General features: G+C 38.8%; 3 protein-coding genes across 9 annotated transcripts in view; 1 reads left to right on the top strand and 2 right to left on the bottom strand.

Moving 5' to 3' along the window:
* Window positions 1–1,811: 1,811 nt before the first annotated feature.
* Window positions 1,812–4,270, bottom strand: LOC114356737 (sodium-dependent proline transporter-like). Its single transcript, XM_028310075.1, has 7 exons — window positions 4,266–4,270; window positions 3,975–4,065; window positions 3,236–3,370; window positions 3,024–3,127; window positions 2,706–2,943; window positions 2,326–2,454; window positions 1,812–1,823 (listed from the first exon to the last, which is right to left on the bottom strand). The coding sequence occupies exons 1-7, from the start codon at window positions 4,268–4,270 to the stop codon at window positions 1,812–1,814; spliced, it is 714 nt and encodes a 237-aa protein (XP_028165876.1).
* A 585-nt stretch (window positions 4,271–4,855) lies between these two features.
* The window catches only part of Unc-115a (actin binding LIM protein Uncoordinated 115a), a 75,948-nt gene continuing 55,115 nt past the window's right edge, over window positions 4,856–25,688 (top strand). For 4 of the 7 annotated variants that reach the window (XM_028310091.1, XM_028310089.1, XM_028310092.1 and 1 more), the window contains exon 1: window positions 4,857–5,391. In XM_028310091.1, the coding sequence (XP_028165892.1) occupies window positions 5,187–5,391 (205 nt within the window). In that variant the 5' untranslated portion in view covers window positions 4,857–5,186. Of the gene's footprint in view, window positions 5,392–25,688 lie in introns of all 7 variants that reach the window. The other 3 variants (XM_028310088.1, XM_028310087.1, XM_028310094.1) reach the window with 2 other exon arrangements.
* On the bottom strand, window positions 14,080–16,883 carry LOC114356746 (uncharacterized). Its single transcript, XM_028310095.1, has 3 exons — window positions 16,771–16,883; window positions 16,299–16,517; window positions 14,080–16,213 (listed from the first exon to the last, which is right to left on the bottom strand). The coding sequence occupies exon 3, from the start codon at window positions 15,786–15,788 to the stop codon at window positions 14,256–14,258; it is 1,533 nt and encodes a 510-aa protein (XP_028165896.1). The 5' UTR covers window positions 15,789–16,213; window positions 16,299–16,517; window positions 16,771–16,883; the 3' UTR covers window positions 14,080–14,255.

The following is a 25,688-nucleotide window of genomic DNA, read 5'->3' as shown; positions in this document are numbered from 1 at the left end:
GTGCGCCGCGCCCGTGTCGATCGTTATGTCATCGCTTTGAGACTCGGGTTTCAGAAGAAAATGTTTGCGTTAGCTTCCATTGTTTTTATGTAGAGTTGCGAAAATCACACTGAACTGTTATTAGACGTAAGTTAGATAGGTACCTTTTCATTACGTTCTTTAAAAGCAACGTTTTCTCCAGATTTCCTGTAATTTCGCGAATTCTCGTGAAATAAAGAATACGAATTCGAATTCCAAGAAGCGGTATTGGCGGCACTGGTAATTTGCATTAACACATTTCAGCGAATAACGATTGGGTGGAATGAATAGCCAATGAAGTGCACTCGGAAGGCTGGCATTTGCGCGTCGGTGCTAATTAAACGGTCCATTTTGCGCGCGCGCTGGGTGGTGCGCGGGTCTTATCGCGCTCTGGCGATGATCTTTTGAGATTACCACGTTTCAGAAATTAGATCGCCTACAAAGTACATATTCATATCATTTATCGCTCTAATATGGTGCTGGAAGTTTGTGTACAGCTAAAGCTGATTATTACAGTCATTTTGACTTTGAAGATCCCTGTCGTAAAAAACTACCCAGATGAGTGGTTTGATATTGTTTGATCGTATGTAATTACTATAGCAGAAACTTTTTAGCCTAACTTTCGCAAGCTTGGCGCATGAAAGCTGGGCGCATTTTGTTGCCTTTTTGCTATCGTTGCTTTTTATTGTTTACATACCTAAGTACTTTCTATAAATCATGCTGTCAAATATTCAACGGACCTGTTTTACATTTTGAAGAGTCTCAGAATCAACTCTGTAGAATGGTTTGTGTAAAATTTCTTCAAATATCTTCAGATTACTTATTTTTTTTAAATTTTTACAGTTTTGTATAAGTCTTGAGAAGAAAGGACATCNGTACAACAGTTCGTTTAAGCCAAATACGACTGGTCCTGCACTGCCCGCATACTGGCTCTTCCCGCAAAATTCACCAGATCGTCGGTCCACCTAGTGGGACTTAGTAATTTCATAAGTATGTGCATTGAATTATAATTTGGAAATAAAATGAAAGTAGATTTAAATTATTGTACAAAAAATATTTTTTCGCCACAAGTGTCCGTCTTTTAAACAACAGTTTCAATCTTAATTATAACATTACACTTCGTGTTCCAACTTCCAATGCTGTGGTTTTGATCTGTATAAATAATATTTAGGTCATAAACCGTCTAGACGATGTGCGACATGCGTCTAGGTTAGGCAATAATATAATCTAACCTACGCTGGGGCGGAAAAACCAGTCCAATGTCTTACGTAAAATCTGTGTCATGAAAGTTACATAAGTTTGTTTATTACCCTTAAGGGGTGGAGTTTGATAAGATTTCCTCCAACAAAACATACAGATAAATAATTTTCTTCCTTTTCTGAAATGGTCTAGTGCTTTATTTTTTAGTGGGAGGGTGTTTTTGAGACGTCGAACTTCAGCAAGACTTCAAATATGTTTGAAATGTTTCAGAATTGTCTATCATACTCCTCCTGTGTCACTCCCATACCTCTGGCGTTGACTCATTTATGCGCTAAAATTATAATTTAATATTCATTGGCACAGAATTTTCAGATCAAATTATCTTACTTTATCTATGTGCTAAAGTAACAGTGGGAAATTAGTTTTAATTGCTAACCGATAGGAAAGGGCAAGTAAGTGCAGTGTTATCGTAACTGGTTTGAACAGATTTATAAAAGTGCTGTCACGAGTTCCTACGTACTCGTAGCAGACAAGGTCACGACAATTCCCCCCCAGTCACTGTTTACTGGGAAAGAGATAGAATTAGTCATTGTTTACGCCAATATCTATTGAGAAAAACAAATCTAATTTGAAAAAATACGACGTAAGCGACGGCACTGACCCTTACAAGGGGCCAACAGGAAATCGCATCTTATTTGATAAGTGTAACGGTTAAATCTGGATGGATGGTGATAATTCGGCTAGTACGTACGCGAGTTATATCTTCGTACAACACAAACATGATCGTTATTCTCTGTTCATATTATATGTTATGTTGGTAACTAGGTTTCCATTGTTGTAACCCATAGAAAAAAATTTTTGGAACTATGGCGGTATGTGATGTCCGAATATTCATTTATTGAAACAATTAAAAAAATCTACGTAAATTGTCGCGAATGTTGTTGAAATAACTGTGGAATACACGCAAGACTAAAAATAGGTTCAGGAAAATGAAAATTTTTGTACCGTTTTCTTACTATCTCGTAAAAGGCGGAATGTTTATAAAGGACGGTAGACAGCATAAGTAGTTTACATGACCTCAAACTTTACCTTGTTTTGGGTACAAACCTCAGTGTTGCATATGATGGAAGTGCAGAACATTATCAGGCAAGTGAGGAATGTGATGAGGCGCTTCCTGGAGCGGAGAGCTGGTAATTCGTCGACTACCCCCGCTATCACGGCTTCTATGGTCACAAACTGAAAAACAAGAAATGAATAAGGTCATTTTTGATTCAGTATAAAGGTTATTTGATTATAGATTTATATTATAGATTTAACTTCCTTATCGCTTTGCCAATAGGTACCTACTCCAAATGGGGAAAACAGACAAATTATGCAAGATTATCGAAGTCCTATAGTGTACAAAATATTTGTGATTTAAAAGCATAGATTTTTTCATGAAGAGATTTTTTAATAGAATATCTAACCATAGTTACCTTGTTACTTACCATAGTATCAATTCCAAGGAAAAACAGCATGACAAAGAAAGCCAAGGCCCAAAAGTTTGGAGCTGGCATCATAGAGACTGCGGCTGGGTAGGTGATGAAGGCCAGCCCTGGCCCAGCGTTGGCCACCTGTCCCACAGGCACCCCTGTCCGTTCAGCTGCGAAGCCGAGTACTGAGAACACTACAAAACCAGCCCAGATGCTAGTACCACTATTTACTAGGGGGATTGTTATTGATGACCTGGAAAAACAGATTTTAAATATTTTTAAAGTATATTAGTAAAGTAATTTGTATTATTCTAAGTTATTGAGTGCACTAACCGTAGATTCTTGTAATTGAATCTGTTGAAGCTTGCCATGCTAACCAAACCACCCCAGCCTGGTCCGAGAGAGTAAAAAAGTTGAGTGGCAGCGTCTGCCCATACCTGTGATCATAAATATGTCATTTAGTTAAATTCATAACTATATCCCATATTTAATACTAGGTATAAACTACCACTAATGTGAAGAATAGTAAACAAATAAAAACTCACTTTTGGGTTCCGTAACTGATCCCAATCCGGAAAAATATAAAACGAAATGCCATTCCATGCACCAGGTAGAGTCACTCCCCGCACGAACAGGCAGAAGAGAACCACATAGGGGAATATCACCGTGAAGTAAACGATCTGAAAATAAAGGACATCATCCATTTAGGTCCAAAATCAAAAGTGCCGGCCAAAAAATAAAAGTGCTGTATTCTGGTAGAATACGTCCGCCTTAGCATTTATTACTATGGCACCAAAGCTGTAGCACCACTGTGCATCGTAGTATTTGAGTTCTAAAAATATATGAAACGACTGACTTTGATCTCAAATACTACGACGCACAGTGGTGCAACAGCTTTGGTGTCATAGTAACAAATGCTAAGGCAGACGTATTCTGTCAGAATACAGCACTTTTTTTTTATTGGCCGACACTTTTGATTTTGAACAAAAAATGTATGAATAATTGATGACTTTTAGATCTCAAATACTCGACGCACAGTGGAGCTACGGCTTTGGTGCCATAGTAACAAATGCTAAGGCAGACGTATTATTTCAGAATACAGCACTTTTTTTTGTTGGCCGGCACTTTTGATTTTGGACCAAAAATATATGAAACGTGGATGATGTCCTTTGCAGTTATTACAAAATTGAATTAATGCCAATGCTGAACCGATTTATACCATATCCTTCTGCGATTCAGATAGTTCAATGATCATTCACTTGAAATGGGGTCCTATGTTAATGCGTCGGGTGTCGTGTATCGGCTGTCCGCTTTCTCAGGATGGTCGCCGGGCTCGCCGGCCGTCCGACCGCAGCCTCGACACGGCTCAATGCGCCTGGGAAAGGAGTTGTGAACTTTTTACCCTTTGTGTCGGGAGCTGGCGGCGACGGCGGTAGCGCCCGCTGGGAAACAATGAACCGATTAGTTCGACAGCCAACCGTTGAATCACGTGGGTATTGTGTTTGGGAACTCGCTGGAAAACATGCCTAATTGAAGCAATTAGACGAGATTTTCAATTACGCAGACCGCATTTACCTCATCTTGATTACAGTAATTGCAGTCATGTTTTGACCGAGCAACACGAATTGATTGTTACTTACTTGTTTTTGTTGCATAATTGGAAATGCCGTTAGCGTTACATTTACTTTAGTTTTTAATTTCATTGAAAATGACCGCAATACCATCTTCGTATCAAATAATATAAATCAAATACCTTCATCATTCACATACAAGACTTGTCTCGATTTGTAGCCCACAAAAATGGACATACACGTCACAGCTATAGTTGGGCATACATGTACAGTCTTTCGAGTAGGTACCACTTAAAATCTCACAAAACTTTAACCTTGAATGAGTGTTATTCGCTGTTCAATAGTAACAGTCATGTATAGAGACCTTGGCATCGAAGCAGACGTAAACATTAGTCGAAACAAATTAGACCATTCGGCTCAAAATTTGGCTTAGTCATTCCTCGTGAAAAGCTTTCATGGGTTCATTGGCCATAAATCGCCTTCTGATTCCATAGTGTATAGGAAGTGAGGCTTTATTTATAGAATCGGACGGTCGCACGCGTCGCCTGCGCAAGCCGGGGCGCAGTGCCGAGGCCGGCCGCGAGGGCGCCGCCGTCGCAGTGCTCCCCAGGCCTCAGTCACGGTCGGTGCGCGCCGCGATTCGGCTCTTTCGCGCTCCGCTCGATCCCCGTATCATCGCTCTTTGCGTTTTGAAATCGCTCACGAGTGGCAGTGATAACTTCGATTAGGACTCGCCGATAGCGGCCGTTCCAGTGCACCTGGACGATAAACCGTCGCTCGCGTCGGCCCGATCTGTGCCGAATTGAATTTTTCACGTCGACGAAACTCCGAGATAATTTCCCCGAGAGTGAATTTACACTGGATTCTGTTCGTATATTTAACAATATCCTTGTGTGAGTTGATAGTGCCGAGTCAGTGCTAGAAAATGCGTCCGAAGGAGGATACGGACACGAAGCTCCAAACGGGAACTTTCATATTGTCCGAGAAAATCGATGACACCAAAATGAAGAAGAACGACAAGGACTTGAAGAAAGAGATGAAGCGGCTGGAGAAGGAGAAGCAGGAGAGGGAGAAGCGCGAGAAGAAGGCGCGGGACAAGGACAAGGAGCGCGAGAAGCACGCCAAGAAAGGTACGTTTACCACATTTTGTATTCGCGGAATGATGCTATCATGATGTCATCTCTCTTGTTTATAGGTATCACGCCGTTCACTCTAGTACGATTGACGTCGTCAATTTTACATTTGTGTGTTAGTTTTGAAAAATATTCACACGGATAAAGTCTATTGTTAGCGTCGACCTTGGTTTCTACGTCATTTATCAAATACTTCTATAAGTTTACCTACTGATTGTGTATTATCTTCAGATTAGTTATCGCGGGGATTGTCGAATTTTCATCTAAGTTTTTATTTTTACGTTAGTGTCAAGTTATTTCTAGTGGTTTGAAAATGTACTATGTACGTAATGACGATTGTATTTAGAATCATAATTTAATTCTTAAGATTAGAATTTGATTCTAGTTTTTTTCCGGGATGAAAACCCACGCAGTGAAGTATTGCCCCTACTTGGGTTTATTATTCTATGTATTTGATTAAAACAACTACAAACAGGTTTGAAACATACACAAAACAGGTTTTAAATGTGATTTGCATTTTATAGGCGTGTTAAGACGATTTGCAGATGTTAGCAATGCTAACTGTGCTAGCAATATCAATAAACGTTCACTTGGAATGGTTAGTGGATTGTTTGTTTACGTACGAGCATCCATCTTGTCGGAGACGCCCTGCAAGCTGCGTGTCAATTACCTTTGTATTTTTAGAATTTTAATTTTCTTAAAATATCGCCGCACGCGCCCCGTACCTACCTCGAAGTGTGGTTTTGGCACTCGTCTCACCTAGCACACATTTCTCGGAATCCTTGTATAACAAGGCATTCAGATATTTCATGTTATGCTTACTATAATTATTCCTTGTTAAAATTCTAATTTGCTCATAATCTAAGTTTTTTGTTCTGTACACCGACCAACCAGTTCTCTGCTTTAGCGTTAACTCTACCTATCTTAATTCGTATAATTTAGCTTCGTTATCGTGTGCAAATAATTCTCAGATACACTAATTATGTCGTTTGACCTTACTGATATCGTTTCTGAGCTGTTGTCAATATGCTTTGCGCTTTCTTTGCTTTTGCAGATTTGCATTATGCCATACTATTTTCTATAAATTTTCCTATTTTGCGTTTCCTGCACTCCACTGGAACCGATCGCTGGCTTTCTGTTGACTATTGTGATTGTGTGGTGGTAACTGTTTCAGTTTCACCTCGATCATTATGTTATTGAAATGCAAGGTTTCTCTTTCAATCAATCGCATATACATTTGCGATCGCTTATGAATTCTCGGATTTCATACAAACAGTGCATGGAGCGTGACCGCACGGCACCGTACAGTCGTTGTGTAGACTTGAGAAAGATTTATGTTCGCCGCTTTACATACAAAAGTCGTCTACAGTGCATGTCACGATTTCGCTTGCATTTAAATGAGTTTCGGCCAATGTTCCGAAGGCCTCGAGAAAATGCAGTTTTTGTGAAGTCCCCGACGAGGGGTGGTCACTGGTCACGTCGCGCTACTTATTTGGCCAGTTTAAGCGAAACCAGCTTTCAAGCGCGCGGATGCGATCCCGCGAAATCCGGCTGGTCGCCGACTTCCTGTGTCGTCGCAGGTGAAATGCTGTGACGGTGTAACGATGTCGTCTTGACGTTCCCGAGAGTCGAGTTAATTGGGACTGTCTTTGTATAGGCTAGTTGCCTAAAAAAATTTTTTTAGTCCGTAATGTTTAATATCAAAAAATATTGGACACATATAATTTTATTTGTCAATCTAACAAATAATTACATAGTTATGGTGCGTTGAAGTTGCGCACGACGTCACAACGTGCGGCATTTTTAAGCAAGCGGTGACGTCACGGGCCTCTTCTTATGAACTTTGGGGCGCTGTATCTCTTTAAATTTTCATTAGTTTGAAAAAGTGAAAAATACGTGTAAAGTATTTTTTGATAAGTTAACTGACGGACTAATTAAAACTCTTGCTCTTTGACCCAGGCAACATCCCCATTGTAATCTAGGTTAGTTGCTGTTCCTTGCGCGAACTTTCGAGAAATTCCATTTTCCGGAAATGTGTTTCTAGAAATGTGGGGTACGACGTAAACTAACGTTAGTCAAACCAGTATCCGAGTCATCCCGCCTGTGGAAGCGTGAGTTATATCACCCGTTGCGTGCGGCGAGGCGAGGCTCCGCTGCGTCCGAAAACGAGTGCGCGCTCGTTACAGCTCAAATTATGATTCGGCCGAAACGAAGTTTTTTAAATTATGGCTATTTGTGTTTTTTGACTCGGTAATCAAAATGTTTTTATGGGAAGTAATTAATTATTATCAAAAACGCGAGAACTCGAATTTCTCACGCAATATTGTTAATATTATGGGCAATAAGCATTCTAAACAAATTAGTTTTGCATAGAGATCATGCAGACGATGTCAAAAATGTGTCATTGTTCGTGACGCGTTGTTTGTTTCGCTCCACGAGCTCAGATCGTTCACCCGTGGTTCAGGCGCATTATGGCTCGGAGACAAGGCTGGCTGCAGCAGCGTTCCCACGAAGAATGCATTCATTGTGATGTTTGTTGTCGCAGATCACTTCCCATCGCGCGCCGACATTGGCACTCGTCGCAATAACCTCGTTCCTTTATGATACGACCCACACGACTGATTTGTGACCCTCGCGACCTCATCAATTGACTTCTGGTCAAAATAATTTACATGAGCACAGAATTTATGGTAATTTGGCATGATTGTTTTGTTTTCCTATGTAAATTAATATTGTGGGTTTTTTTAGGATTGGCATTATTATTAATGCTTCGCCTGAAATACGCTCGTTTGTAATTGTAATTCTGCTGTCACCAGTGTCCGCTTCAGTTAAACTGTGTTCCTTTGCTATTTTAAATTCAGGACACCATCGAAACTTTTTTATGGCGGTCCTTTTCCTCGAACTCCGAATTGCAAAAGAATTTCCACGGCCGATTTGACTAGCAAGATTTATTTTATTACTCTCGTACAAAGTGTTTGATTGAACTCGCTATTCATTTGGACTTATACATTACGATAGTTCATGTTCAGGTGTCTTGTATAGTATCGAACAAATCAATCTCGTTTTCACCATGTCCGGTTGGAGTGATTTTCCTGTAGAGCTAGACGGGCCCGGTTGTAGATAGATAGATGTACACAGCGACTAAAATGAGCAATCGTAGTCGTTTGGAAATAACTATGTACCGTTACATACAATACACTATGATCTTTATACTGCCGACGTGATTTGCTATTCGACCGATTGTATCAAATTCATTTTTTGAATATCGCCATTAACACCTTGATTATCTTAAACATTTTCCTTATTTCGATTCACATCAAACGTTTGAAAATTCACCTATTCATCGTTTTAACTCTGTGGAATTTCATAATGCATCTTGCAATGAGGTTTCATTCACGCAGAGGTCCAGCTAGAGTCAAGTAGTGCATACTTTACATTAATTGAATTACATTACGGCGTGGACTCTTGTTTGACTCATAATAACCGCTTTTGACCGGTGATTATAGTGAGCTATGGAAGAAACTGGTCGGACAATGTCTGGCCGGTTTTTGAACCGTTTTTGATACGATGCTATGCTGTGACTTGACGAGTTAAAAGAACTCTAGCTTCGCTAGATGTTTCAGACTGCACAGACTGAAAGGGACTTAAAAAAAAAACAATCTTGAAATGTTTGGCAAACTATTTTTCTTCACAGTACAAAAAATTTGGTTCACGTGTCTGGTTTGATAAGTAAACATGTGATTTCCGCCGGCGCTTGCCTAATTACCAAAACAGTTCGTAGTCCTGAACAACCCCTGAACGCCAGGGGTGTGTCACGTGTCGCCGCGGGCGCGTCGTCGCACACGCGTCGACTAAAATAGACTCCGCTTAATCAGACACTATTTTTAAACCAACATTTCGGCTTGGAATTTCCTCTTATGGATAAAAGTTGAAGGTTTTCATCGGTAAAAATTTGCGAGTGATCAAGTGTTTGTCTCGATCAGCATCACATTGTTACTTATCATCGACTTGCTAAGAATGCAGTAGTTTAATGCAAATTCTTGGTATGTATTTATAGATTTCTATTGTTATCTGTAGTTATTATCTTACCTAAATAAATAATAAGCGATTCATCCACGTCATATCTACCATAACATGATTTGCACTGTTCATAAGCTGTTGTCGAAGTTTACTTTTGCAAATAATTACGTAAGTAGATGTGTGCTTTGGCCAACCAGTACAGTATGATGCTTAGTTATTTTGACTGTTCACTTGCTGACTAGAAGCTTATGGATCACGTCAATCAATTCATGTACTTCAAATCCAGGTAATGGAACAAGTAGGTTACTGCTTTACCCATGTTAATGCTAAAAACTAGGTTTCGTTTGAATAATTCCAAGTCTCTACATACGATATCCTCAGCCAGCAGTGCCCTTGAAACATACTTTTGATTAGTTAATACAAGTTTTTACTAAATTCCTTGTGTAGACGTCATCAAAGCTATAATGCTAGCTAATCTCTAGAGTTCAGTTCGAAACCATTTCAACTTCCAGGCCAGCTGGCCGCAGCATGTTCGGGGAGTAGTTAATAGTTAATCTTTATGACGTTAAGTGTTTTTATGATTAATGCATTCCGTTAGACTATTTCGAGTTCTATAAATGGTTTAGAAGCTTTTCTTTATCCCATCTATGTTATTAACCTTAACGTATGCGATTGAAAAACTCATTGATTTTCACACAATCAAATCATCTGTGATATGGGTACCACCATTTTCTCGATTTTTGGTAACTTTATGAGCTATTTTTGCTGAGCTATATTATAATAATCAATTATCTCATATATGTAATTATACTGTCATAAAGCGTTTGAATAACATATTGATCTAAAAGAAATATTGCGGATAAGATTTAATCCGCTACTGCAGATATCTTGCAGCAATGCGCGAAACAATAAGCAGGTATGCAAGTGATTGTGTTATCTTCGGTTGTAAATATAGCGGTGTGGGTGCGATAGCAGCCAGCAGCGGCATTGGAGTGCCACTCACGATCCGCTTTCGAAATTAAACTTATCAGAATGCTCACCTCCGCATTCTTTTGTTATAATTTGATACTGCATCACTTGCTGGTAGACGTCGCTCTTCGATCCGATTACGCGAGACTTGAGAAATATTCGAGAATTCGTTCAAAAGACTGTCAAATCTAATGGAGGCACCAGTTAAATTACTTTTGTACTTCTACGATTAGACTTTGGTTACATTTTCTAAGTTATTGTTTGTTATCCTTTATGTTCGAAGTTTATCCTTTAATCTTACCTTCATTTGATTGCATCAGAATAGGTACAAAATGTTTATAATCGTTTTTCCTTTTAAGCCATATGAGGAAAAACTTGCTTACATTTAAAACCCAACCACATAACTCGAGATGTACTTGACGTAGGTAGATATGAAATCATTTACTTAAATATTAAAATGCATTAGTGCCTTACCACGGTTACTTGATCCGTTCTCGCTTCTTATTTTTATTAAGTTAAAGCTTCTGTGTTTAAGTAACCCAAATGGGGTTATGCTGTGGTCGTGCATTAATGTGATTGTGTGTTATGTGAGGGGACGTAATCCTTTCTTGCGCACACCAGTCGTGTCCGGTTAATCCGTTGTCAGCACTTGGTCGACTCAAGCTGTCAGGCTGAGCGACGCGATCGAGATTAGATAGGTGAGTGGTGGCGAGTCGCGGCTGACGCGTGGTAGGGTCCGCCAAGGCCAGGGTCGCCGCCACACGCAGCAGCCTCACGTGTGCATTATGCTGAACGAGTGTGTGCGTGTGCCAAAGTCACCTTGTCTGGAGGGTCCCCATGTTTTCCGCCGCGTCGCGCTCGCGAGAGCTTTGCACGTCCACTTGGACATTCTACTGAGGCTCGGTTTGGTTGCTCAATGTCACGACTATCACGACCATCAACTTTATTCTCGGAATTTTCGTTGTTATTAGCCAAATACGAGTATAATCGGGCTAGCTAGATAAGAGTTTTACCGTTAGGAAAAAATACAATTTGTGCGACTTTTTCCTCTAACCGTGACTTATATGTCTAACTTTAAATGTATAACTATTAACATATTTTTGCATTAATCCTACGACACTCGAATCTCCATACAATGACACTGTAATAACACTTCTGTGCTGTAAGACTTTATTATTATACCCAAAAATATTTCAACTTGATGACTTTCTGACTAAGAAGATTTCCTTGTCTTCTGTTATCATTAAAGATTTCCTCGATTTCATAATATTTCCACATTAAAAATTGGGCACAATACATTGGTGAATTTATAGACTCTACATTGCTTCCCAGTCTGCAGCAGGGCCAGTAGGGGACCCTTAACAAGTCGCGTCGGCGTGAGGGCACTCGGTGCAAGTAATTTGTGGCATGCGCGGTCACGCGCGGCCCTTGCGAAGTCAGTATTTGCATACACCGCGCGATGGGAGGGCTCTGTACGGTCGCAATCGTAAACTGTTTGCTGGCTGCTGTGAAACTACCATAAAATTCATAACAAGCAATCATAAACATTTACTGTTGTCTTGTTTTGAACTACTGTTTAGTTTAAAAAGACCCATTTACCTTGTGGGCGCCTCTATTCTCTGTTTTTGTAAGTTCAAGGTTCCAGTTGTTGAGTGATGCTCTACTACGCTTAATTTCGTATAATTTTGCACAAAAACAGTTTTGAGATTATAACTACTGTCTACCATTCTAGTTTTTGATCCAGTGGTTAAAATTATGATAACATTGCCTATTTCGTCTTTGCTATTCTTAGTAAGAATTTATGTTCTTCATCCGCATTAGAATTTTGTTGTAGAAAAACTATTTCTATATCATTGCATTATCTTTTTTCTTCCAGCTTATTTGTAACTTATGAAATGAAAAGCTGTGATGGAAATTCCTGTTAATTTCCCGATTGCATTAACTTAATTCTCGCATTTGCTACCACTACAGATGAATACCTAGAAAATAAGTGTTTGCGACTGTACCGTGTTTGTCAATAAATGATAATGCTTATGTATGTGAAGGCACGAGTCTATTGTGCTTCGCGTTAACCTCCATATTTACTAAGATGACCAATAGTTGCGATTGCACTTTGTATTTACTCTGACATTGTTTTGTATAATATGTTGTTTTAGTTTATTCATTTACATTAAACTCCGACTGATCGATTTGTTCTGCTCTGAATGTTTGAAAACTGTTAAATTAACGTCAACCATCGATCTAAATGACTGGATTGTGGAACACTTTGTTCTGTGACTTTGTTTAAGTAATACAAGACCCAGTTATGGCTACTAAGTTCTAGTTTACTGTTTTTATAACCGCTAAAATTTCGACGCATTCTTAGACAAATTTCATAAATCTGCTGTTGCGTACGCCGCTGGAATGTGTACGAAGAAACTCCGCTTAGTCGTCAGAAGTAAAAATACATTACCAAAACAACTGGATGTGGCAATTCATGTGGCCCTGCGACCGCGGCCTGATGTAACCGCGGCGCGTGCGCGGCTGGCCGTCCATCAGGCGACTGGAGGAACTAGCCACTAAAATAGCCCCTTGCTTGCCTTAATTTTTGAAATTCGACGCACATAACTTTCTCAGTTTTGATGATATAGTACCGATTCACGATGTTTTACTAAGCCATGGCAACCGTGACTATTTTGGCAGCCACGCGAATCAATTGCCGAATCCATTGAAGAATTTTCGTTATTCAACACGACATTATTAACAAGTATTGTTAAATATTCTAATTGAAATAACAAAATAATTCACAAACAAATCTAAAGCACACATATTTGTGAGGCACATAAATGTTTTGAGAATGATAAGAAACAAAATGCATGTGATAATAAGCAGTCGTTTGCGTAATCGTTCAATCATTTATTGGTGTGGCATATCATTCCACATTGAATAAGCAACTCAATGATATGTGAATGGCAACAACACTGAGGTTAAAAGTGTGCAGTAAAATATATTTTTGTAGTCATTAATAATGAAATTGTCTTGTTATTGTAATAAAAAAGTCTCAGTTTCTGAGATACTGATTTAATTACTTTAGCTGTAGTAACTGCATCTATACCTACTGCTCACCCTTTGTAGTTATTGTATGACAAGAATAACAATTTGGAACGAATAGTAGAAGACCCCAACTCTGTAACTTCATTAATCAAACCATTGTGGCCGCCACTGCGTCACCTGCTCCACCGGGAAGTGGCTCTACGAAGACAATTGGTCTGGAATCCTAGACTGGATGGACTACGGCAATAGTCGGCGAGGCCACGGGAGGGGCTTCCTCTCGCGAGACAATTCACGACCATTCACGACCGCGGGCAAGGCCGCGCGGAAACTCTACATGCGCAAAGGAGATTGCCCATCGAAGTATGGACCACGGTACTTTGTTGCATCAATTCCAAAGTTGTTTTAAACGGTGTATAAAACAACAATTTACTATCCACATAAGTATTACAGGAATCAAAACTGGAGTTTTAAAGTTATTTAAGAAAACATAACATAACCTTAAACTCAAATCTTCTAGTTGTGGTGTTTGTTACTGGTTACAACTTATTTGAAGTAAAAATCAGTAGATAAACGATCCTTTTAAATGTTTGTTAACTTAAGTGAATAAAACACAAGTAATAACATGTAATTGAGTTTATTTGAGTACATAAAATCAGCATGTATATTTATGTCAAGGACAATTTAAAAGCAAAATAAGAAAAAATAATAAAGACTTCACTTTCCAAACAAACGCCGAAAAATATGGCTTTTTCATTTTGCTCTCTTCATAAATTATTACAAAATATTATGTAGAGAATCAATTTAGTATAACTACTGAATATGGATTTACCTTATTGGTTTCATTCATCATATTCATTGAAAAAATCATCTAAATAAGGTGCCGGGGCAGCAATGTCATTATAACGAGCCCAACTCAAAAACCACACCACTGTCATGATGTGAGCACAACAACCAACTGTTCGTTTGCCAACAAGACAACTACAGCAATAACCAGTTATGGCTTCTAAGCTGTTTGCTACAGCAATATCTTTACTTATTAACAAATAAGTATAGTATGTACGACTGCTAACATGCCTTGATTTGATTCTTCCTCTCAACAAATAGTTATTTAGTCCTAAAATCAGAGGAATATCGTCATCGATTTCATTGTTTATTTCAACAGAATATATTCCAGAATGCCGAACATGTTCTCCGTAATAGGATCTTGCTTGCTTTAGTTGGTAGGTACCTAGAGCGAATCTCTTCAGGTCTGTAATTAAAAGTTTTGGAAATCTCACTAAATGAGGATGATTGCCATCAATAGTTTGGAAGATAGCTCGTCTTCTGTTGAGATTTTCGTTTTCTACATAACTTGCCAAGTGGTTTTCAAGAAAAAGTCTATTTTTGGCTATTGCCACATATTCCAAAGCTTCCGGTGGATCATCTATGGCAACGTGGAACTTGTTTAATAATGCACAACCAATTTTAAAATCGTCCTTGAGGTGCATAGCAGCTCTGTTATTAAATACGTGACGAAACAACCTAAAATCTCTTTTTATCCTTCCGTTTACTACTTCTACAACCCAACGACACATTGTTACAAAACGAGACCGATTTGCCTGCTGTGTTGTTAGTTGATGTTCATTTTCCAGGAGAGACTCTGGCATATGTGTAACAAACCCATGCCCTTGGAGTTCATTAATTACATCTCTGAAACCTCTGTCGAGAAGAAAAATGTCACCTCTCCTGAAAAATGACCGGATACATGATTCTTCATCATTCAAGTTAATACTTGTAATTGTAGCATCATTAGTAGTGGCTTTGTATGGGCCAAGACATTCCAGAATGTGCCCATCACAGCAAACAATCAAAAATGGTTTGACCAAGTTATCAAGCTTTTGTAGGCTATAGGTCTGTTTTTGAAATAAATAGTTTGAACTACTTTGAACAAATACATAAGTAGCATCACAGATGACAATAGCAGGCTTAACATCAGCTGGCAAATCAGGGTTACTAAACAGTCCTTCTGGTATAATCTTATTGCGTGAAGCAACATCTTGAATTGACATATGATTAAATCCTAGTTGAAAGGGAACAAAATCATTTATTAAGGAATTTCTGGTCTTTGTCATCCACCGTTCTAGTGTAGATCGAGGCTTATTAAAAAGAGTTACCAACCTTTCATTGCTATCACCGGTTCTTAACTTTACCAAATAAACGGATAAGGCTATAGCAGCATTTGGTACTTGTTGACTTAGATTTGGAATGCAGTTTAGCAACTCATAAAATTGATCTGGGCTCATGCCAAGCCAGTAATGACATAAATGTGGAGCCATCATCCTAACATTAGAAAAATCAAATTGGTAATTGGCAGCTCGCTGCATCATAGACATAATACTGTCAAATTGTGTGCCAGTGAAATCTCTCAATTGGGAAGTTAACTCATTCCATGCACCATGATTTAAGTGGTGACTACATACACGTGCTCCAGATGGTACATAGAATTATGGTGATATAATAATAGGTCTTTTATAGCAGATGGTATTAGTAAACGTTCAGGCTCAAAACAATTAACAAACACACAGTGTCCTGGTGAATTTGCAGCTCGTTTATACAAAGCTGAGGTAATTTTTGGTGTTGCCTGTGGCACTATTTGTGGTCTTGATGGTGGAAGAGGAGGTGGCTCAGGAATACGCAAATCCACACTTGATCCAGCACCAGCCAGAGTGGGGCGATTTAAGTCATGCTGTTGTTGTCTCCGTACTTGTCTCGTAGCTGACCTCCAACAGGCAGCACATACACGTTCTAGTCTTGATACCTAAAAGATAATAAATAAATTGTATTAGTATTCATCCTATGAACCAGTCACCATTTGAGAACTTTTATTTATTAAAAATATTTACCAGGTGAAGTGGAACCAATCGCATTAAAAAGTTCCTTTCTTGACGACCATGTTGCACATGGTATGTTCTTGAAACTCGTAGAATAGAATTTCCACAGGGAAAGCAGACTCTTCTATGTCCAAAAGCAGGCAAAGGTATTGGATTTCCATCGCTCATTGTATTCACTCCAGTTTGAAGTAGTTCAAAACATTCTGTACAAATAATGCTTGCTGGAGATAGCTGTAATTAAAAATAATTTTATTTATTGCACTTTTTCATTAATTTTTACAGGATTCGCCACTGCATTAAAAACAGTACAAGAAAGCTGTACTAATCCACTTATTACTCAGCAAACATACATTATAACTGTTAGGATTAAGTCTTGGAAGTTCATGACTTTAAATAAGTAGATTAGAAAGAGACTCATACGCATCAAATCAAATAAAAATATAAACAGTTATAATTGTATCAGAGTCAAATGATATCTGCTCACCTGAGTAGGAGTAATCCATGTCTGTAATATATTGATCATTGGAGTAGATGCACTTTCCAATGTATGAAAGTGTTGGTTTCTCGGTATCAAATATGAACAATTGATACACCGGTTTCGCCGGTCAAATGTTCTTGCCACCACTTCCTCGTCCGGTATTGTAGACATGTTAACCAAAAGAAGCTACTCAGCTTGTAAAACACAACAAAACAATAGAAAAACGTCCTATCGTAACAATATTGTAAAAACGTCCTATCGTTGAATTACCACACACAATGCACAATACCGTTTATCACAGTACAAATGAAGAGTTAATAAAAGTGGAGAGTAAAACTCAATCAACACTCTAAAGCAAGTAAACACATGCCGCGTCGCAGTGAGCGTGACACTGACAGCGCACGTCACAGATGTTGCCAGTTTATATTTAATATGAAAATCGATTATTCGTTTAATGTTATTCGATTCTTTACCACACGTTGATTTTCTGCATAATATTTCGTATTAGAAGAGAGCAAAATATGAAACCATATTTTTCTTCGGTTGACGGAAAAGTGACGTTTTATTCTTTTCTTTTAAATTACTTTTTTCTGTCCTTGACACACGTACACGTCGACGTGAATTCAATCGTAATCGAACACAAACGATTAATTAATTAAATAACGGAATCACAGGCTTACGATTTTATTTGAGCTGATGGCGTTATATTTCCTGGAATGATTTTTTTTTATATTGTAATCGATTAAAATATCGACTGGAATTTCTTGCAACATTATTATTTATTTACTATGGCAACATTTTTGTATAATGCAGCAAAAAATTATGTTATTTTCTAATCAATAAAAAATCTTTTTAAAAACTGAATTAAATCCCCGGTTCAAAACAAGCAGAAAAATGGCAGAACGACTTCTAAAATAAACATTTTAATTAACATATGTTTTTTCTTTTGAAGCTTGAGAAAAACCAGTACCATAAATGGGCAATCTCCTTTCTAAACGGTGTTTTCGGAGAATCGTAAAGAGCATCCGGATTTTTCGTATTTTATTTTTGAGTCAAGTTCAAAAGTGAGCTGTGCTGCAGAATACTATTTTCGAAATCCGTTGAAATGCTTATTCTGGGAATCTTTTTTCTCATTCCCAAATTTTCCCTCACATCAGTTCAATTTGTAATTTTTGAAATGATGACCAACATAATGTTACTCGATAGAAATACGGTTAATTTTGGAAAAGAAAAAGTTATTAACAATTTATAAGTTTGTTGTTGTTGTTCATAAAGTAACAAAAATGACCACTACTAATATTGATCATCATCGGCTCGGAGCGTGAGTCAGATGATCTCGCGTCATCCACTTGAGCGCGGACGGCATACAAATGCTTGTGTATTTAAATTTTATGTTATTGTGCTGTAATAGCACCACATAAACATTAGTTGGAACACAAATTGCTCACTCTACATACTGTTTTTACTTTATAAAAGTTATTGCTTTTGTCTTTTGATTGGTGGGCGGAAAATGAAGATATTAGGCTATCTTGAGCTACTTTTTATATTTCTCGTAAATAACTTATCACGTTTGTTATCGCTTGACATTTCGGACACAAGTTCACAAAGTCAATTGGTCTGTTCACACATGGCTCTATTTATAAGAATTCGAACAAGCAACAGACGCGTTAGGGCGTGATAACGTATCGCTGTTATTTTTACCGAATTCCTCAGGTCGGGCGTACCTGCCGCGCGTCGCTCGACGCGTGCTGCGCTTGCTCAATCGCGCCGTTTGCGTTTCGACAACTTCGCCGATCACTCGAGTGTCGACATCTGTGACATTAGATGATATTGGACCACCGTCTAGTGGGCCACTCTCCAGATACAAAAATATTGCTTGGTTTTCCCCGACGATCTTTTTGTGAGCAGTTTACACACGCATTCTTCCAATATCAGTCAACAATCACTAAAAACTCTCAAAAGGCAAAGTTTGCTTTTCTATAAAGATTCTAAATTAAACATTAGCTCACACAAAAGTCTAGCCTTATATTATGGGTTCCGAAGTTTCTGATCTTGTTCGTAGCTGAGTAGCTGATGTAGACTAGATGAATGAATGAAGTAGACTAAACTTTTGAGAGCTTCATTGATAAAACTAACAAGAAGTATTATGTAACACAATGTCGAGAGAAAAGCTAGAACGCTACACGTGATTCTGATCGTCACAGCGGAGCACTTTCGGGAATGCTACGCTAGATTATATTAATATTGGCTGAATTATTAACAACTAGGAAACAATGATTCATTCGAATGTTAAATTGGACTTGCAAGGCCAGAGCACTCATGGCTTGTTATTTAGTTTGCTATTTTAGCTTGCAAGCAACGAATTGGATGGAAGTATGTGTAAATTATAAGAACATGATCATTTCTAATGACAATCTAAAAAGATTTTGTAACGTAAATTAAAACTTAACTATAGCATTTTTGCAACTTTACATAGTCGATTTGGGTCACAAAATTCGATTAGTCTGTTTCTTTTATTGGCTTATCCAATGCCGCGTACGCGAGTACTTGCGGCCGGCAGGATAAATCCATAAAGAGAAGCCGAGCCGTTGCATCACCGTCAATTGGTCAGCATTGCGCAACTCCGCCGGCCCACACGGGAATTGCCCCATTTTCCCCCGTTCGCACTTAATTGCCTCATCAATGACCCCTCTTTCTTTGTTTTGAACCCACTGGCCATTGCATTGCAACTGCAACAGATCATTTAACACTATTTACATGCGTGTTTGCCAATCGCCTTTCAAAAGTGCCTCGGTCGCTCGGAGACTTGATAATTAATAATGTAGAGCGAGCATAGTAGTATTGAAGTATAATCCACTAAAGAGTTTATTTCTATGTTACAAAAAGTTAGCCTAGTGCTAAATCTAATCAAATAGATTAAAGATGCGTAACTGAGCATAAATCGGTCAGTAATAAACGCCAAGCCACAGCCAAGCGTAGCTCTACATTTATTTATTTCTACACTCTGTTTACAATCGGCGCCGATTGAACGCTAATGTTTTCATTTTGTTTTTCGTCGTACGCGAGATTAGTAATCAGCGGCGAGCAATAAATGTCGGAGACAATTCTGTATGCGGCTAAACTTGGCTGGTGACGATATCATGCGCGAAGTCCACGCACAAAGGATGAGGCCTTCGTACTGTCTTACTCACTAACAATGATTCCGTTTACTATTATCAGCTCTTCATTGTTGTGGACTCTAATAAATGTACTAAAACTAGAAATTTAAAATTGTTCGGTATTCGATGTCCTCAATGAATATGGCATCTCATATTCTAAAGTATTCTGTCTAATCAATCTTTCGAAAAAGTTACAACGAATATATCTGTCATCATCAGCACACATCGCACAAGGATTATCCATCGGATAGCCAATTAGTCACGTTTTAATGTAACTTCGTTCGTCAGCCCTTTGATCGTTCCCCGCGGATGCCACACATTGATCGGGTAATCAGTGGCGCAAGTAAAAATAGCCAGCTCATTGTCGGATTTGTTGGTGCTGGTGTAAGCCGTGGCGAATGGGCCACGCGGGCGATTAGTCGTGTAAATGTGGGCTTTGGTTCCGGCAGCGCACCTTTGATCATCCACCAGCGCTTAATGTTGTGCCGTAGCCCGTAGCCGTAGCGCGCCGACCCTCACGCGTGACTCACCCGCGCCCGACTTGAACCTTTCATCCGATTCGACATTGAATTATCATTGAGCTTGTTTACATTTGCATGCAATTACGGACCTTTGAAACTTGGACCTGCCTGCGAGAGGTTTAAAAATAACATGTTTATTCTGCGCTGTAGGCATTCATGTTTTTCTATGATTAACAATTTGCAGAGTTTATCCTAATAGATTTGTTTGTCTGAAACACGTTGTGTTTTTATCTAGTCCAATTCTGCCAATTCATGGTCATCAAATTGCCATTGTTATTTTTTATTGTAGAGTTTTAATCAGAACGAACAAAATCTAAGCAATTGTTCCATCAAACATGTCATGTCCATTGTACCTATCTGGTTTTGTTTTACATCGTAAACTAGAATCGTCAATAATAAATTTCAGACCTTACAATTATGGTCAAAACTTCCACAAGCTGTAGATGCCGTCTACAGGCACACGGGGCGTGCGTCATCGGGGTCAGCCGGCCGCTTATGTAATCACGCGCACTTACTTGTTGCGTCTGGGCTCTGGCGGACTCGGTACATGGGAAGGCGTTGAATGGATTTTGTATAGTTTTGTGTAATGAAATACACCCTCTATGCTATGAGATCATCATAGAAGGAATAATAGAGAATGTGGTAAACTTAGTTCTTAGAAATCAGGTTTTCTCTCTCAATACTCAAATATTTATTGCTAACTATAATTTATTCCAACCTTCCGGGTTAAACCTGGTTACGAGATCTTGCGCGAAAGTAGACGTCAAGTTGGGCATAGTACTGATAATACGCAAAAGGTGTTATTTTGGTCGAGACGCCTACGCTACGTCGTGCAGGGAGTTTATGACCGACAGCAGAATTTGTAGTGTCGGCTCTTATTGTTGCTGCAGGCATTGCTTCATAATGTTGATATTGATTACAGTCTTAACACTTCATAAAATTCCGTGTTCGTTGACTATACCGACTTTATCTCACAACCTTTAGTTACTACTATTACTTCTAGATTGTTTTGGTTGATTTCAGAACTCGATGGATACAGTGATTATCTGTCAACTGTTAGTTACTTCTTTTACCGCCACTCTGTAACTAAGCAACCACCGGTCCTACTATCTCTACGTAGTGTCCTCTCATCTCGATAAAATCTTAATATCATGTTGTGTATACTTTTTGCATATTTTTACATTATGTTGATGTTATTATGAATCCTAAAGTAGAGGTCCCGTTAAGAATGTAGGGTCATGTTTGAGCTGTGAGTTACTCACGGGTCAAAGGCTGCATAGTTGGTCACAAAGCTATGGTTACTGTTTTGGCATTTGAAACAAAACAGGCAACGTCACAACAGAAGAACGCAGCTTATGTGGGTTCTACTGGTTCTCCTTTATAAGTGGGCGACTGGATGTGTGCCTGGCTATGACATATCGGTCCGGTAATGCAAACAAGACGATTGTTACATACTACTCCACCCACCTATATGCACTGACGAGGCCAATCCAAGCCAAAATGATCACTAAAACACGAAAATATTTTAAGCTCCAAATCAAGCTAAGCTCGATGCTGAATACGTAAACAACCATGACTCGGGTACTAATTATATCGTGCCCATCATACAAACCGGCCCGTGGCCATCGGCTTTTTAGTCCGAAGTCGAACCACTTGTGCAAGAAGAAATAAAAAGTTATTTTGGCTATGGTGGTCAAATTGAAAAAGATATTGACTATTGAACCAAGAGAACCATATTCTCTGATATCAGTTCCATCGAACTTATGACAGGCAATTTCAGTCTCAAGACTGTTTTAAATAACGAGCATGTATTCGTACTCTACAACCTGTTGTATTATGATTATGCTTTACAAAGCGCTCTGGCGCTTAATAATTTTATTGTAGAGTACGTATTTCCATAACAATCTGGAAGGTTCATCCAACTTGCCGGCAGGTCACCTTGCGCTTGCGTCTGCCCCACCATTATTAGGCCTTGCGCCCAGGTGCGTTTAGGGTTGCCATTGTTGTGATATTAATAAGTTTTTCCTGATAGATAAATAACAATTATTTATTTCGGAAGACTTTCTATATTACGTGTAGTAGAAGGATACAAAGGATAGTCTATTCAACAGTTATTATTATCCTGTATCTATTACTGTTGACATAATATGTGCCTAAATAGTCATCAGATAATGTGAAAATACCCGGATAAAATCCTGAAGTCTGGTAACCCTGCGTGCGTGCGCTTCCGCGCCGCTGTGACTCATGCGCATTGTTTGAGAAAACTTTTTGTCGACTCTATATTATTATTATCCTGTCTCTAGTTACCGGTAATAAGCTTTTTTATCAATACTGATGGTTTTTTACTGCAATCATTCTGATATTTGATTTGCTGAATCGTTGAGTTTTTTTTGCAGCAGGTTTCAATTCCGACTAAATATTATGTTGGAATGATTTGATATAATTATCATTAAAATTATATCGACTAATGTTTTGCTCTATGTGCTAAATTAGGTTTATTTAAATTAGATTGTTGGAAAAAGTCGCCAGATAAACGCGTTCAAGAGCTGGATTTACAAAAATGTGAAATCATACGTAAGCTTTCTTTAAAAGCCCTTAGCATTTACTACGATCCAGTACTAACAATCCCGGATTACATAACGCTTGGTGCACACAACTGCGCGTACATCGCGTATTAATATTTCACACGCAGCGCGCGCGCGGAAACACACTTTATACATCCGCGAGCCGCGTCCGCGCCCGCGCCTAAACGGTAACACTTGGTGGAAATAGCTGTTCCCTCTATTGCCTATCGACAACATAAAATTATACAAACAGTATGAAGTCCTGGCTATAGCCCTTTAATAAAATAGAGACATTGGTTTAGTGACACGTGCCTTGACGTCCAAAGTTTAGACGTTGAACAACTTTTAATTAGATAAGTTGTAGAAAATTTTAAAAATACAACGAATTTCTTATAAAATTTCCTAAATCCAAGCAGGCTAATAAAAAAGTCGAAGCAATCTTCTCCCTAAGCCAAATCTTGGCCCTAAATTTCACATTCCTATCCACGAAAGTGCGGAAACCATAACAGAAATGAAATCTAGTTCGCTCATTTTATACATAAAATGGTCCTAGATTTCTAATACTGTTCCTGTCTTGAAATCGTTAACCTAGAACTGTTAGGCTGTTAACTGGCTTATTGGCTATTACAGGAAGACGTTACGTGCTGCGATGTGTGGGGCATGTTTGTGTTCGCGCATAATTACAGTCGAACGTTATCCGGAAGCATCACATTGTAATCGGTGAGAAAATTACGTGCTCTACAATTATACTTACACTTAACATTGGATTCAACTAATTAGTTGTGATTTTAGGTAATTGTTTCTGTTGTACACACTCGTGATAAATTTAATTTACAAGATTTAATAACGAGCATTTCTTCACGGTCTGCTTCGGAATTTATGTACGCGGATGTTTATTGCGGTATGCTAGAGAACCCTTTGCATTCTAATTAATTGTATATCAGTGTAATGTAGGCATGCCCCGTCGCGTGCAGACGCTCGTCTGCGCCGCCCCTAATAACTGTCGCCGAGCGTTGACCCGCTGCGTGACCGCATCTCGTGATCCGACAGTGTGTTCTAGGCTTTATATTTTATCATAGGCTGAATTTTATTTATCGTAGGTAGAGTAGTAGAAGAAATATTTCTAGACAATTACGACAGTAAGACTGACTAGGACTCTAGGTCCTAGAGTTTCTAGTGTAAACTTCTGATTCTTAAGAATACGGAACTATAAAACTTCGTTAAAACGGTCAGCAGCATTTGCGGTAACCGAACCGTATAAATGTAACTCATAACGGTACTCTGTTGTCATTGTCACCAGACGCCATTGGACCTATCGCTATTTATCAGAGATCTTTGATATTCTTGGAGCGTATCTAATCGGGAATCAACATCTACATAAAAGTTCGCTTTTGTAGTTTCAGTCGTCAACGTCATTAATAATACTGTCGCACGGCATCATATTTTACAACTTATTATAGCTTCTCCTAAATCAAGTTTCAAAGCTCGTTATAAACATGCGATTCAAAACAAAACTTCCACTTTCACACAAAACTTGGTTTCCACTGAAAATGTTTTCCCCTCGCCGGGGTTCAAGCAATTTGATTGTTGAATCTAACTGATTCTACTATAATTCGCTATTGTGAAACAATACATGAAATGTACAACATGTAACCATTGTAATATGGTGTGAATCCAGCAAGGATCCTTGATTAGAAATCGCCGGCATGAAACAAGCCTGTCATTGAATTTATTGATTCAACAAACGGTACTGAAGATAATGCGTGTGAGTGCTCATCAGTGATCACAATGCGCCGGTTCATCACATGGATGCCGATTTGAGCCCGCTGGACCGTGTAACAACGACATTATTAAGTTGTTGCCCAACAATTAAGGGCTTTGTTTCGCCCGTGACGACAGAGGTTTGTCTCTTTCGTAATGGCACCCGATTGTTTCGTTTGTCACTAATCTGTTTGCGTCCGTAATTAGGCGACAGCTCGTCGCCAACTTTTTGCCCGTTTATCTATTTGTCACCACGCGTAGCGTTTTAAGTCAGGTATGTCATGTTTTTATCCCATATACGACAGCGGATTCATTTTTTCTCACGGCATGCACCTACGACAATCTTCACGGTACATCGTGTTCTAAGAATTAATAACATGTGAGTTCAAGCCATAAATATAAAGTCGCCTAACCGGTATTTATAGCAAACGCTTTGCGCAAACGGCATTATTAAATAATATCAATTAAGAGCATGTAACGGCTCACTTTCGGTTTCGGCAGGTCATGCTCGTACACAATGGTTGACGTCTGTGCCAGGTTGATGTAACCTTGCTGAATTTGCAATCGGGGCGTAGTACTCATGACACAAGCGTCAGCACTTCATGGCGGTCGACTATAGATCGAACTAATAAATACTATTTACTAAGCATTTCTATAGTTATAATAGTCGTGAACGCTGAAAATAGTATCATTTTCGGTATAAGTGAACTTATAAATAAAACTTATCATGCCTTTTTTGTTTCCAACTTCACATGACCTGAATCCGGTTCAGAAATATTGTGATAGGTACATAATCAAGTATGTTTATTCAGTAACAGATGTTTAACAGATTTCCACAATGACGACAGTTGTGAACAGATGGCTTGGTGTGACAACATGTATTCATAGCTAGAAAATAAATGCTTGTGAGAAAACAATTA

This window comes from Ostrinia furnacalis, unplaced genomic scaffold (assembly GCF_004193835.3).
Source record: "Ostrinia furnacalis isolate ACB-3 unplaced genomic scaffold, ASM419383v2 OfSCF2887, whole genome shotgun sequence".
Taxonomy (NCBI): domain Eukaryota; kingdom Metazoa; phylum Arthropoda; class Insecta; order Lepidoptera; family Crambidae; genus Ostrinia; species Ostrinia furnacalis.
This window is presented reverse-complemented; position numbering and strand designations above follow the sequence as displayed.

Coding starts and splice junctions, on each gene's coding strand:
- LOC114356737 (XM_028310075.1), bottom strand. Junction 3,371..3,974: donor GCCGATACACGACACCCGAC/GCATTAACATAG, acceptor CTTTATTTTCAG/ATCGTTTACTTCACGGTGAT. Junction 2,455..2,705: donor TCCTTGGAATTGATACTATG/GTAAGTAACAAG, acceptor CTTGTTTTTCAG/TTTGTGACCATAGAAGCCGT.
- LOC114356746 (XM_028310095.1), bottom strand. CDS start 15,788: ATGTCTATGATGCAGCGAGCTGCCAATTACCAATTTGATTTTTCTAAT.